A 15,780-nucleotide genomic window follows, 5' to 3' on the forward strand; every position below is an offset into this window, starting at 1 on the left:
GTAAAAGCTCTCAGGTTTCATACAAGGTGCAGCCCCCACAACCAGTCTTTGTTGTGGGAAACTTTTCTGAACTCTCCCTATTTCTTATACCTCACCAGTGCTTTTTCTTCACCCCTCTTCTTTCCCCTGCAACCCTTTTGCCAGAAAAAAAAGCCACTGCCTCTGAAAACTTCCAAATTGAAATACCGTATTTATGTATATATGTGTATTCTGCTGCCACTGCTTGGTAAGCATATTTTTTATCTCTCTAATTACATTACATTTTCTCATAATCAGGAGGTTTTTGTGGAACTCTAAGAGGTAATCACTCAAACATGGTAAGATTTCTTGACTTGTGTCTTCCTCTTGAGGGTCTTCATCTACAGTCAAGAAACTGTCATCCTCATCTCTCTCACTATTAATGAGACTGGTCCTCTGTTTGAGATGCAGGATCTTGATGATTAAAAATAATTACAGGAAAAATTGAACTTTCATCATTCTTCAAAGGGTACTCCTCAAAGATAACATCTCATTATCTAATGAGTTTGCACTCTTCTTCACACTAAACTGTGTAACATTCATTGTGATTGTATCCAATAATAATTCCTTTCACTGGTTTCTGATCCATCTTCCTTCCCTGTTGTTCCAGAATATGAACACAGTAGGTGGAGCCCCTCATTGTATATGTTTCAGTCTTGGCTTCCTCCTATACCATAGTTCTTATGGAAATGCTCCTAGAATACGGTAGGCCCTGCTCAGTTCAGGATGTAGGTTGCAGTGTTCACCATCTCTGTTCAAAGCTTTGTGAAATATTTCCATGTGTATGCATTAGGGCTCTGTACGTTTCCATGACTGTAAGGCTCCCTCTTTCACTGCATCCATTCTGTTCTGGAATGTAAGGTATTATGATACAGTGAATTATGCCTTCTTTTCTAAGAATTTCCTTTACTTGTTTGTTGTCAAATTCTTTTCCATTGTTACTCAAAAGTTCCTTGATGGTATATCCAGTAGTTTTTTCTTCAGTCATGAACTGACTTGACTTTTCTGCAACTCCAGATTTTTCATTGATGAAATATGTTGTCCTAACCTTTGTAGAATCATCTTTTAAAAACACAGAATACTGATAGCCTGACAATAAATTGTGAAATGGACCACACAGATTGACATGAATAAGCCTTACCCAGCTCCACTCTCCTCTTCCTGGTGCCAAATGGTATATGATGAGCCTTGCCATAAATACATTCTTCACACATTTCTCTGTCCATTTGGACCTTGACATTCAGTTCACTGCTAACTACAGATTTCACATGTTGCTTGTTCTGGTGTCCAAATCTTTCATGGTAAAGCTGCCAAAGATTGTCTCTGCTAGTGACATTAGCTTCACTGATGGTTTCACACTTTACCACCCAGTTTAACAAGTCTTCAAAGTGATCATGGACACTTAACAATCTAGTGACTTGATCAGGTTCGAGATTACAAATTTCTGCAGTTGATGTGCATTTACTTTCTGGATTTTTAACCTGTTGTGCAAGGACAAAGAATAAATTCTTGTGAATCTGAAGTACATGCCACTCATCTACCAAATAATTCTGTGTTACTTTTCTCCATGTGTTGCTTCAGTGTCTATAGCACCTTTTACATCTATTTCTTCAGTTATGTTACCATTAGCTGTATTTACTGAGAGTTTTGTTGAAAAAAACTGAGAAAGGTTTGGCAATATTTTTTTGTCATTAACAATGCTGCTTGTTGCACAATTGTCTGTGTACCAGTCATCATTTCTGCTTTCAAAGTTTATCACAGAAATTGCAACAGAAGTATCATATTCGAACAATGGAAAATCCCGGATGGAATGTAACAGAATTATGAAAACGATAGTTGCTACTCACCGTATAGTGGAGATACTGAGTCGCAGATAGGCCATGTTTGTGTGAGCTGCATTCGTGTGAATGTTTATGTGTACATTGTCTATTTCTCACAAAGGCCTTGTTGGCCAGAAGCTTGTTTTGTGACAGCTTCCTGTTGTGCCTATCTGCGACTCAGCATCTCCACTATATGGTGAGTAGCAACTATCCTTTTCATAATATTGTTACATTCCATCTTCTATTTTCCATTGTCTGATTTTGCCTGACAGCTTTTCTTCCATTCTAACCCAGTGCTGTTTTCTTTTGTTACTATTTTCTAATGCATTATTATAGTCAATAGCCATCCTTCTTTCTTTTCTTTCCTTTGTTTCTCTTGTATCCTTACAAGCTGCACTGCATGCTCCACTTATGATCCAAACTTAATCAACTGTCTCGGCTGCGCACAACAGACAGCTACAAGGCCATGCTGATTGTTGGTGCAGTATCTTATGTTCCACATTATTCCTGCCATTATCATTAATCCTATACCTTCAAATTGATCACTCTCCCTACGTCACTCTCCTGTATTTTCGCATGTTACATCCCGCACCTTTCCAGTACCACATGATCTTGTATCCCATCCTACCAACCCTTCCCCATCTCCAGTCCTTCTCCATTCTATCCCAATTCACACCTATTAATTTCACCTCATCCAGTCACATCTCCCTGCCCCCCTTCTTCACACTTATCTACCCTCAGACCTGCAACCCATGGTAAAATATATATTTTTATTTATATCTTTTCTTTGATCTCTTTGTGAATTTTAGTGGGTTTTCGTCTTTCACTATTGTTGTACTCCCTCAGATTTCATCTTCTTTCCTTGTTTCTTTTGTTTCATTCTTTTTGTGATTTTTTCCGTGTATTTGGGTGTATTTTTATGATTTGTTTGGATGTAATTTATATTATTTACATGTTTTTTTGAGTTTTTTCCTGTCACCATGGAACCTTGCTCTTTCCATCTCTGTCAATGCAGAAATGCTTTCTTATCCCCAGCAAGAACCCAGTCCCACATACTGTTTCTGCATTGTTGCTTGGCTCATGGAATCCCCCCAAATGTCTTTACCATCAAAGTATCCATTCCACCTACCACCCTTCCTTCCTCAAAGACCTCCATCTGTTCAGATTTTACCAATCCTTAGCCCTCATCTACACAGTCCTGAAAAATGATATCAGTCAAGCCCAAACCTCCTTGCAATACCTTCTCTCCAACCACAAAATTTTCCTTCTATGCAGTCCCAAATGGCTGGAACCCATAACACATATTAAAACTTTTGCCCTCCAGGAACTAGAGCAACATGCACAATGCCACCTCAAAAAAGTCTCCACACTGCTTACTTGCTACTTTCACCTTGGAGCATCACTGTCCACCACCTCTGCAACAACCTCCAAACCTCACCCATGCCCCCTCATTGGTGTCAAACCCTGTCTCACAGGCATACTAAATTTATCCCATCCCAGAATCTCTCCCAGAAGTCCATCTTTCTCCTCACTCCCACCATTCCCTGCACTCCTACATTCAACATGCTTCTTAAAGTCCACCAACCTAACCACCCAGGACACCCCATTGCTACTGGTTACTGTGCCTCTACTGAGAGAATCTCTGCTCTCGTAGACCAATACCTTCAGCCAATTACATGGAACCTACTCTCCTATATAAAAGATACCAACCATTTCCTCCACCAACTCTTCACATTTCCTATTCCTTTACCACAGGGTGCCCTGTTCATCACTACTGATGCCACCTCCCTTTACACTAACATCCCTAATGCCCTAGGACTCACCTCTATTGAACATACCTTTCCCAATGCCTGATGTATTCCAAACCAACACCTCCTTCCTAGTCGCCATGACCAATTATAACCTCACCCACAATTACTTCTCCTTTGAAGGCAACACCTACAAACAAATGTGGGGTACCTCTATGTCAACCTATTCATGGGCCATCTGGAGGAATCCTTCCTAAACACACAGAATACTAAACCACTCACAGATTCATTGATGACATCTTTGCAGTCTGGATTGAGGGTGAGGACACCCTATCCACACTCCTCCAGAACCTCAGCACATTTTCCCCCATTTGCTTCACCTGGTCCTACACAACCCAACAGGCCACCTTCCTAGCTGTTGACCTCCACTTCAAAGATGGCTACATCAGTACCCCTGCCAATCCTGTACAAAAATGAATCTCCCATGCCTTATCTGTCCAGTCAACTACCAACTGTCCAGCCACAGAGGAGCATTCCTCTCATACTCAGTACCATCCAGGACTGGAGTAACTGATTTACATTCTTTGCCAAGATTTTGACTACTTCCTGCTAACTATCCTTCCTACCCCTCCCACAGCCATATTCTGCAGTCCACTGAGCCTAAACAATATATTTGTCTGTCCCTACACAACCCCTGCTCCCAACCCCTTACCTCATGGCTCACACCCCTATAATAGACCTAGATGCAAGACCTGTCCCATACATTCTCCCACCACCACCTACTCCATTCCAGTCACAAACATCACCTATTCTATCAAAAGCAGGGCTATCTGTGAAAACAGTCATGAATCTCCCTGAAGTTCCCTGTTCCCATTCCAGCACAACCCAACCCTCTGTTCCACCAATGCACCCAGTCTTTTTACTTCTCTCCTTTTCCACTACCCCCACATCTCCTGCACCCTCTGTCTAACCTCCTGGCTGCACCAGCTACCCTACCCTCTCTCTATCTTGTCTCTGCATGCTCCCCAGCAGCACTTCACCATCCTCCATTGCTAATCTGCTGCTCCTCCCCCTCCCCGCCCCAGCCTCCTCCTCACCACCACCCAGTTGCCTCTCTATCTTGCACTGCTGCTGCTACTGTTGCTTGTAGCCTGGTTTCAGCTGCCAGAGTTGTGTGAGTTGTGTTTGTGCATGTGTGTGTTTGTGTGTGTGTGTGTGTGTGTGTGTGTGTGTGTGTGTGTCTGATCTAATTTTGAAAAGGCCTTGTTGCCCAAAAGCTTATTTTGAGACAGTCTTTTTGTTGTGCCTGTCTGCAACTCGATTTGTATCTACATCTACATATACATCGGCATGATTACTCTGCAATTCTTAATTAAATGCCTGGTAGAGGGTTAATTGAACTACCTTTAAGCTACTTTTCTGCTGTTCCACTCTCAAACAGTCTGTGGGAAAAACATTTAAATCTTTCTGTTTGTGTTCTGATTTTTCTTATTTTATTATGATGATCATTTCTCCATATGTAGGTTGGCACAAACAAAATATTTTCACACTTTGAGGAGGAAGTTGGTGATATAAATTTCATGAGAAGGTCCTGCTGCAGTAAAAAACACCAATTCGTGTATCAAATCTGTGACAATCTCTCCCCTATTTTGCGATAATGCGAAATGAGCTGCCATCCTTTGAACTTTTATGATGTCTCCTGTCTATCCTATCTGATGTGAATCTCACAGCACACAGCAGTACTCCAGAAGAGGCCAGACAAGCATGTGTAAGCAGTCTCTTCAGTAGACCTGTTACATTTTCTAAGTGTCCTGCTAATAAATCAAAGTCTTTGGTTTGCTTTCCCCACAACATTATCTATGTGATTGTTCCAATTTAAGTTATTCATAATCATAGTCCCAAGTATTTAGTTGAGTTTACAGTCTGTATATTCATGTGATTTATTGAGTAACTGAAATTTACTGGATTCTTTTTAGTGTTCCTGTGGATGATTTCACACTTTTCATTATTTATATTCAATTGCCAGTTTTTCACCATAGATGTCTAAATCATTTTGATCAGCCAATGGCTTTAAATTATGGTAAATGACAGCATCATCTGCAAACAGTCTAAGAGGCTGCTCAGATTGTCTCTTAAATTGTTTATGGAGATCAGGAGAAACAGAGGGCCTATTACAATTCCTTGGAGAACAGCAAATATTACTTTTGTTTCACTTGATGATTTTCTTTTAGTTATTATGAACTGTGAAAATCATGAATCCAGGCACGTAAATAAGATGAAGCCCATATGCATACAATTTAATTACGAGTTGCTGTGTTAATTAGTTTCAGAGGCAGCCCACTTCCTGTACACTTTAATTGTATGATTGAATGACTGGGTTCCTTACAGTAATTATGTGTTAATTTTGCTTTCTTCTTTCTTTCTATTGTATTTACTTGCTGAGATGACTGACTTGATGACTATGTAGTGTTGCTACTTATTTACTAAATTCATCTGCATTTGTTCTCAAAGCTTTCCCATATGAACACAATTGATTTGTCAGATTGTTAGTTATTCTGTCATCTCTAGACATTAGCATTGAACTACATATGAATGAAAAATATTCTTCTGGTATTGTGCCTAATATTTTACAAATCAGAATATAAATCAGGCATTCCTGGATTATTTATAATATCTTTAGTCATATTCTATTTCAGTGCACTCCACAGATTTTTTAAGTTTGAAATATGTGTCACAATTTCATCTTGAAGAGCCTTTTTCTAACTAAAAAACTGCAAACAAAGATTGTAAACATTGCATTCTGAGACACTATCAAATATTTTGTGAAGTTCTGTCCACACGTGGTAAACTGAATTCAGACATTATTTTCTATCAGTTTCTTTCAATGTTAAATTCTAATGCACTTTTATATACTGACTTCTGTTTTGTGGTCACACTTTCTGAAAGTATTTGGTTGTAGTGTTATTCAGTAAGTTTATTAAACACAACAAATACACATAACAGAGACTTTGGTCACCCGTAATATAGTCTTCTTCATTATTTACAACATTCTGCTAACTCTGGGTAACTTTTTGATTCCATAACTTTGAAAATCATACGATTTTGAGGCAAAGAACTTAATGAGCCACGTTTGGAGTGAATCTTATCTGGAAAGAAAGATTCTTGAAGCTTGTTTGACAGAGAGAGAAAAAAGTAAAAATCCAAGTGTGCAAGATCAGGTGAATGTCGTGGGTGCAGAATGACTTCCCAAACCACTCCTGTACAGTTTTTGTCATCTAGCAGAATACAGGTAGGCATTACTGTGGAGTGGCATCGTTTCACAAAGTCTTTCTGGTCATTGTTATTGGATTGCATCTGGAAGACGTCTCAGTTGTTGACAATATATGTCAGTTGCAATGGTTAAACCTTGGAGAAATAATTTATAGTACACCACACTATTGCTGTTCCATCAGATGCGTAACATTATCTTTTGTGAATGTACACATGTCATTGTACAGGGAGTTAGGAATGGTTAGTGCTGTTAATGAGGCAATTGATGACAATCATGCAGAGATATACATATGGGCACCCACTGATTTTTTTGATTTTGGCTTTGAGCATGCAGTACACCTAAACCAAATTTTTGAACATTTCAGTTGCGTGCAAATGTCACATTATGGTGGAATGATTGGAATGATCACAGTTCATCACATTTGCCACCTCTTGAGAACATTGATGTGAATCATTGTGGATTAAAACATTTAAATGATCTTTCACAAATCTTGAAGGTCTTTCTGAACATGGAGAGTCACTAATGTCAAAATGATCTTCCTTAAAATGAGAAAACCATTTCCTTGCCATGCTTTGTCCAATGACAATAGCCCCATAAATGCTGCAAATGTTTCTCGCTGCCTCCACTTCTGTCACCGCTCTATTGAACTCAAACAGAAGAATATGTCAGAAATGTTCAGATTTCTCTACTTGGTACTCCATTTTCTAGCATCCATAGCTCCACTCAGTATCTGCAGATTACAAATTGACAATATAGATACATCAAAAAAAGTTTTCCATCACCTCAGTTCCGAGAGCTCTTGAACCTGTGCAGAAAATTGGAATAGAGATCAGCATAAACATCATTTCTGCCCTTTTTATTGCTCAAGAGAAACAAACAGTGCATGTTGTACCACCATACAGCGAGACCTTCAGAGGTGTTGGTCCAGATTGCTGTACACACCAGTACCTCTAATACCAAGTAGCACGTCATCTTGCATTGATGCATGCCTGTATTCATCATGGCATACTATCCACAAGTTCATCAAGGCACTGTTGGTCCAGATTGTCCCTCTCCCCAATGGCGATTTGCTGTAGATCACTCAGAGTGGTTGGTGGGACACATCATCCATAAACAGCTCTTTTCAATCTATCCGAGGCAAGTTCGATAGGGTTCATGTCTGGAGAACATGCTGGTCACTCCAGTCGAGCAATGTCATTATCCTGAAGGAAGTCATTCACAATATGTGCACCATGGGGGTGTGAACTGTTGTCCATGAAGAAGAATGCCTCGTCAATATGGTTGCACTATCAGTCAGAGGATGGCATTCACATACCGTACAGCTGCTATGGCATCTTCCATGACCACCAGTAGTGTACATCAACCACACATAATGCCAGCCCAAAACAGCAGGGAACCTCCACCTTGTTGCACTCGCTGGACTGTGTGTCTAACGCGTTCAGTCTGACTGGGTTGCCTGCAAATACATCTCCAACAATTGTCTGGTTGAAGGCATATGTGACACTCATTGGTGAAGAGAACATGATGTCAATCTTGAGCAGTCCATTTGGCATGTCATTGGGTCCAACTGTACCACACTGCATGATGTTGTGGTTGCATAGATTGACCTCGCCTTGGACGTCTGAACTGAAGTTGCACAACACGCAGCCTATTGCGCACAATTTGAGTCGTCACATGACATCCTGTGTGTAACAAAACTGTACCTTTTACAGGTGGGGTGAGAGACTGAGATTGTTGCAAAAATTGTGACATTAAAAGAAATTATTTGATTTAGACAAGAAATCTCAAAATTTTATCATTACAATTGTCTTCCATAGACATCAAGAATGCATGATCATGGGAGTATCTTTTGATCACTTTGGCCTCCACTACTCAAAGATAACTTTGAGACAAATGCCAATGTTTACTGCTATAAAAGTTTCCAAACATTATACATTAGTAATTAGTTCTGCAGTGGCACATATATAGTTCTGTTCATTGTTCATACATATCTTAGTTTGGTGTAACCCAGAGTAATGTGCTTCCTGCTGCTGCTGCTGCTGTTGCTGGAGCCGTCATTGTCCAGGTCCATTTCATCTGCTAACTGGATCAAGTTGCGTGAATTCCATGAAATAATCCAGGTACCAAGTTATTTTGTAGTGGTTTATTTATGACAAACTGCACCACTTCATCTTAGTGGGAGCCCACTCCACGTAACAGGCTACATAGTCACAATACTGTATTACAACAATTAGATTATTGCACAGACACAATAACCACAATCCTCAGGGGGTACACACATACTTTTTGTAACATGCGTGTGGCATACGCAAGGTGCCCCAGCTAATGTGACATTTGCTTAACAGAAACACACCAGTGTCACATTCCACATACACAGCTTAATTACACATCTATCAATAATTAAAGATAACTATCATATTTTAACATGAGTATCACATTATGAATTACATTATATGGATTTCCAATCATTACACATTAGCAATTGGTTCTGCAGTGGCACATATATAGTTCAGTTCATTATTCACACATATCTTAGTTCGGTGTAACTCAGAGTAATCTGCTTTCTGCTGCTACTGCTGCTGGAGCCGTCATTGTCCAGGTCCATTTCATCTGCTAATTGGATCAAGTTACGTGAATTCCATGAAATAATCCAGGTACCAAGTCATTGTAAAGTGGTTTATTTATGACAAACTGCACCACTTGTTCTTAGTGGGAGCCCACTCCACATAACAGGCTATGTGGCATCCTCTGTCATTGTCCAGCGCTGTGACATGCACGAGTGTTTGCAAGTACAGAGCCACAAAACTTTCCCACTGGACGCCAGATATGCTATACACAAGCGACATTTGTTCTGTGATTTACTCTTTGATTGTTGATTTCTGTTCCACATACTACTCCTTGATGAAAAGCGTGACTCCAGGTGTTAAACATGGAATAATTTACCATACTGAACTTTTCTCATGCCTTCGCATGAGTTATTGATTGCAGTGTATTATGGTCTGTACTACATGCAGGGCTTTGTTAATAAATTGTTACATCAACCCGAGTCAAGGCTACTTTCCTTATTCAGCCTACAAGCACACGCAGATGTTAAACTGTCGATCACGGTAATTCAAACCAGTACCGACAAGGTGGTGACTCTGATGTGATCTCCTGCATGCACACTGAATTTACAAGAAGTCCTTGCAAGAAATTGAGATGGGGAATCTACCAGAGCCAACAAATACTTCTGTGGCATGTCTAGTGGTGCGACTACCACCCTTCTGGCCACAAAAGCCATCCCTTTGGTTTGCGCAAGTTGAAGCATATTCCTTCTACGGGGGTATCCCGGTCGACACCACGAAATTAGCGCTAATGGTCAGCCACCTAGATCACCAGTACGCCACCAAGGTTCAAGACATCATAATTAGCCCACCGGGAATGAACAGCTATGACCGATTGAAAGCAGAACTAATTTGGCACGTGTCCACTTTGCAAGAAGAACGAATCCAGCAGGCGCTTACCGAAGAGGACATAGGCGACAAAAAACCATCATAGTACCTATGTCATCTGTGGAGTAAAGTAGACACAAGCATAGTCCCTTACAGCTTACTGTGCACAATCTGGAGCAGCCAGTTACCACCACCAGTGAGGCAATCGTGGTGTCACAGACTGACACATCTTTAGATGCAGTGGCCAAATTAGCTGATAAGATCCAAGAGTCAATGACGCCATCAGTAGTTAGCTCTGACTCCGCAGCATGTGCCTGTGCAGCGACAACTGTTTCACACTTGGATTATGATATTCTCACCAACAAAGTGGACTTGTTATCATGGCAAATCAGTGAGCTGTTACACTGCTGTGACACGGACAACAGGAGCCGACATTGATTCCATCGTCACTCATGCAGCCGATTGTCGACAGCCTCATCTATGACAGGGACAAAACAAACAGTCTGTTGGTACCATCGCAAGTTTGGTGAGCAAGAATGTAAGTGTACGATGCCCTGCACCTACCTAAACAGCAGCGGCAATCGGAAGTGAGTGCTTCCTCCAGTTTCTGTCTGACATCCAGGCGCCTGTTTGTGAGTGACCGACGTTGCACCTGGAAGCACTTAGTAGACACTGTTTCCGATTTGTCGATCTTTCCTCAAACCATGCTACATCAGAAGCGACTGTGTATGCCCATTTCCCTCACAGCTGCTAATAACTCTGGATTACAACGTATGGCACAATGTGCTTGGAACTCGACCTTGGGTTGTGGCGCGCTTTCGCATGGGACTTTACCGTCATGGACGTCACCGAACCAATCATCAGAGCCGACTTCCTCACCCACTACAACCTGCTGCCTGACATGAGGAACTCTTGCCTGGTTGACAACACCACCAGCCTAACAACTTCCAAATTCCATTGAGATGTCCATACTGCCAAGGTAATTCAGGTAGTGGATGGCGAGTACGCGGATCTGCTGCTAGGATTTCCAGCGCTAATGTGACTGTCCGGGGCACCTAAGGAGCTAAGACATGATACCATCCATTATACTGAAACTACTGATGCATCCCCTACCTCTTGTAAGCCACAATGTTTAGTCCCAGATTGCCTCAAAATAGCAAAGGCAGAATTTGACTGTATGTTGCACGAAGGTATAACCCGGCCTTCCAGCCCTTGGTCCTCACCATTACATCTAGGGCCAAAGAAGGAAGGTGCACGGAGGCCGTGCGATGATTATAGAGCCCTGAATGCCTGGACAATACCCAATCATTATCCTGTCCTCTTGTTGTGCGATTAGAATTATGCATTGAGTGGTTCAGTTGAGTTCACTGTGTTAGACTGTGCAAAGGCCTACACACAGATACCAGTAGCCGAACGTGACATTCCAAAGACAGCCATCATCACTCCTTTTGGTTTATTCAAGAGCATGTTCATGACTTTTGGACTGAGGAATGCCGCACAGACATGGCAGCGCTTCATAGATTCTGTGCTACAGGGTTTACCTTTTGCGTTTGCATACCTGGACGATATTTTGGTTTTTCCGTCATCACCTGAGGAACATAGGCACCATCTAACTGAAGTATTCAAGTGATTTGAACACTACAGAATCATGCTCAATACCTTAAAATGTGTCTTTGGCCAGCCTGAAGTAGACTTTCTCGGACATAGAATTTCTGCGGCAGGATTGCTACCACTACTTGAGAAGGTGGAAGATATTTTGTGCATTCTGAGGCCTGCTACAGCCAAGGACTTATGGCGTTTCCTCAGGATGTTAAATTTTTTCCATGTCCATTTGCCACACTCTGTTGAGCTACAGGAACCTTTAGTCATAGTGCTAACTGGTCTGAAATCCAAGGGTAACGTGCCCATATCTTGGACTCAAGAAATGACTGTCACATTTGAAGCGACCAAGAAATGCATCGTCAGCGCAGCCCTGCTGGCACATCCAGATCCTACCACCACATCAGCACCAGTAGTCAACACTAGCCAGACTGCAACTGGCGCTGTGTTGCAACAACAATGTTGTGACACATAGTAGTCACTCGCATTTTTTTCATGCAAGTTGACAACCTCGCAAAGATTTTGGAGCGAGTACGGCAGAGAACTTCTGGCCATTTACGAATCTGTCTAGTATTTCTGACCGCAACTAGAAGCACATGACTTTGTTATCTTTACGGATCACGAGCCACTAACATATGCTTTCCGTTAGAATAGCATGAACTGTTCCCCCAGACAACATAACCAGCTCTTGTTTATTTCTCATTTTACCACTGATATACGTCATGTATCTGGGATTGACAAAGTAGTGGCCGATTGTTTGTCCACAGTCAGCAGCATCACCAATACGATCGATTACGCCAACCTCGCTGCAGCACAGTAAGCTGATGCAGAATTACAAGTGATTCTGTCAAATTGTGAATCAGCGCTGGACCTGCAGCTGGTAGACATTCCTGGAAGCAATGTAAAGCTATATTGTGACATGTCCACATCGAAGCTGAGACCCTTCTTACCTCTCGAATTTCCGAAGGACATTTTCCATTCGCTGCACAACTTATGTCACCCAGGCATACGAGCTACAACACGCTTAGTAACAAAGTATTACGTGTGCCCTGGAATGCAAATGGACTGCCATTAATGGGAGAGATGCTGCTTGAAATGCCAGTGTGGCAAGATAAATCACCATGTACACTCACTGGTAGGAAGCTTTCCAATCACGACAGCATGATTCACGCATGTCCACCTTGACATTATTGGCCCACTGTCATCACCCGATGGTCACCGTTACGTACTTACGATGATTGATCAGTACACTCAATGGCCGGAAGCTGCACCAGTGGACAATGTTGCAGCAGACTCTATCACTTTCACCTTCATCACACACAGGGTATCACATTTTGGTTGCCCGCTACACATTACAACAGACAGGGGACATCAATTCAAGTCCAATTTGTTTCGAGAGTTGACAAAATTTTGTGGCACACTTCACAACCGGATGACGAGCTGTCACCCCGCCAGCAATGGTTTAATAGAGCGATGGCACCATACCATAAAAGCTGCCCCAATGTGTCATGACACCGTATGGACCAAAGCACTTCCTGTGGTATTACTTGGACTACGAAGCACATTCAAACCAGACCTGGATGCTTCTTCAGCCAAACTGGTTTATGGTGAAGCATTGCACCTGCTGTGAGAATTCATGGCCACCAATGCTCTGACAAATCCTATGGGTGACCAGCCAGAATTTCTCCATCAACTGCGACAACATGTGGCTTGCCTCCGTCCACAGCAACCTCACCTACACAGATTTCCTGCCACGTTTGTCCATTATGACTTATCCTCCTGCACACACATCATGTTATGAATGGAAGGTATTAAACCCTCACTCCAACCACCATAATCCAGCCCACACAGTGTCATAACCAGAGGAAAAAAGACCGTATACATCTTGATCAATGGGAAACCGACTACAGTCTCCATTGACCGCGCGAAACCAGAGTACGTCTCTCCAGAGGCAACGACACTTGACCTACCATGACTTCTGCCTCACTCAGCAATCACTCCATCAATGTCATTGCTGACACAGACACAGCCAGATACCGCAGTTGACCCACCACCATGCACCTCAAGATACAGGTCACATGTCAATTTTCCAGCACGCTATTTGGAATGATGCTCGGATTCCACCATGGGGGCTGATGTAGCATCTTCTGTCATCGTCCAGCACTGTGACATGCGCAGGTGTTTGCAAGAACAGTGCCATGAAACTTTCCCACTGGACACCAGAGACGCTATATACAAGCGACGTTTCTTCTGTGATTTACACTTTGGTTGTTGATTTCTGTTCCACATCCTACTCCTTGAGGAAAAGCATGAATCCAAGTGTTAGATATGGAATAATTTACAGTACTGAACTATTCTCATGCCTTCGCCCGAGTTATTGATAGCAGTGTATTATGGTCTGTTCTGTCCGCAAGGCTTTGTTAATAAATTGTTACATCAAGCTGAGTCAAGCCTACTTTCCTTATTCAGCCTACAAGCACAAGCAGATGTTAAACCATCACTCGTGCTAATTAAAAACAGTACCGACAGGCTACATAGTCACAATACTGTATTACAACAATTAGATTATTGCACAGATGTGCGATACAGTGGCTGTGTCTCAAAATTGTCTCCAGCTGACCTCTTCTGAGCCTTGTGCTCCTCCTATTTATACATTTTTAACAATGAAGACAACAGAAATACAGTCCAAGTTTATAAAATTAACAATTAAAAGTTTAACATTAATATGAGTAACTATCCAAAAAACCTTGCGTATTTTGTGCTGAAACTGGCATATACAATAAAGAAGATTTTTACATAGGATAGATGTCATATTTTATAAAATACTGAAAAACAACAATGCTAACCTAATTATTATTAATTATGGCTTCATTACTGGAATAAAAATAATGCGAACATATATTTGACAAATATTACACACAAGTAAACAAATGAAATAATAAATTTTATGAGATACAATGTACTATGCAAAATCTCTTATTAGATACAATTGGAATTATGGAACTTTCAATGAATTATCCCTTTGGAGAGTATTTCATTAGGGTACTGAAACATGGGGTTGTCTTATTTCATGTGGCTGCACAAAAAGCATTATTCAACATAGTGGCATTGCCATCAGGGTTCCTCCAAGCCATAATCCATAGGTAGCAGTCATCCAGTGGAGTAGTAGCCCTTGGGCAGCCTGAGCGAGGCATGTCATTGACAGTTCCTGTCTCTCTGTATCTCCTCCATGTTCGAATAATATCGCTTTGGTTCACTCTGAGACACCTGGACATTTCCCTTGTTGAGAGCCCTTCCTGGCACAAAGTAACAATGCAGATGCAATCAAATTGGAGTATTGACCATCTAGGCATGGTTGAACTAGAGACAACATGAGCCATATACCTCCTTCCTGGTGGAATGACTGGAACTGATCAGCTGTTGGACCCTCTCCATTTAATAGGTGCTGCTCATGCATGGTTGTTTACATCTTTGGGTGGGTTTAATGACATCTCTGAACAGTCAAAGGGACTGTGTCTGTGATACAGTATCAACTGTCAACATCTACACTCCTGGAAATTGAAATAAGAACACCGTGAATTCATTGTCCCAGGAAGGGGAAACTTTATTGACACATTCCTGGGGTCAGATGCATCACATGATCACACTGACAGAACCACAGGCACATAGACACAGGCAACAGAGCATGCACAATGTCGGCACTAGTACAGTGTACATCCACCTTTCGCAGCAATGCAGGCTGCTATTCTCCCATGGAGACGATCGTAGAGATGCTGGATGTAGTCCTGTGGAACGGCTTGCCATGCCATTTCCACCTGGCGCCTCAGTTGGACCAGCGTTCGTGCTGGACGTGCAGACCGCGTGAGACGACGCTTCATCCAGTCCCAAACATG

The 15,780-nt window shown here is 41.8% G+C and overlaps 1 protein-coding gene across 1 annotated transcript in view; it reads right to left on the minus strand.

Moving 5' to 3' along the window:
- The window catches only part of LOC126204022 (uncharacterized PPE family protein PPE62-like), a 189,262-nt gene extending 180,334 nt beyond the window's left edge, over positions 1–8,928 (minus strand). The window contains exons 1-3 of the mRNA XM_049938449.1: positions 8,845–8,928; positions 1,160–1,325; positions 822–1,080 (exon numbers count right to left, since the gene is read on the minus strand). Coding sequence (XP_049794406.1) covers positions 822–1,080; positions 1,160–1,325; positions 8,845–8,928 — 509 coding nt within the window. The remainder of the gene's footprint in view (positions 1–821; positions 1,081–1,159; positions 1,326–8,844) is intronic.
- Positions 8,929–15,780: the final 6,852 nt, after the last annotated feature.

The sequence above is a fragment of the Schistocerca nitens genome, chromosome 9, assembly GCF_023898315.1.
Source record: "Schistocerca nitens isolate TAMUIC-IGC-003100 chromosome 9, iqSchNite1.1, whole genome shotgun sequence".
Taxonomy (NCBI): Eukaryota; Metazoa; Arthropoda; class Insecta; order Orthoptera; family Acrididae; genus Schistocerca; species Schistocerca nitens.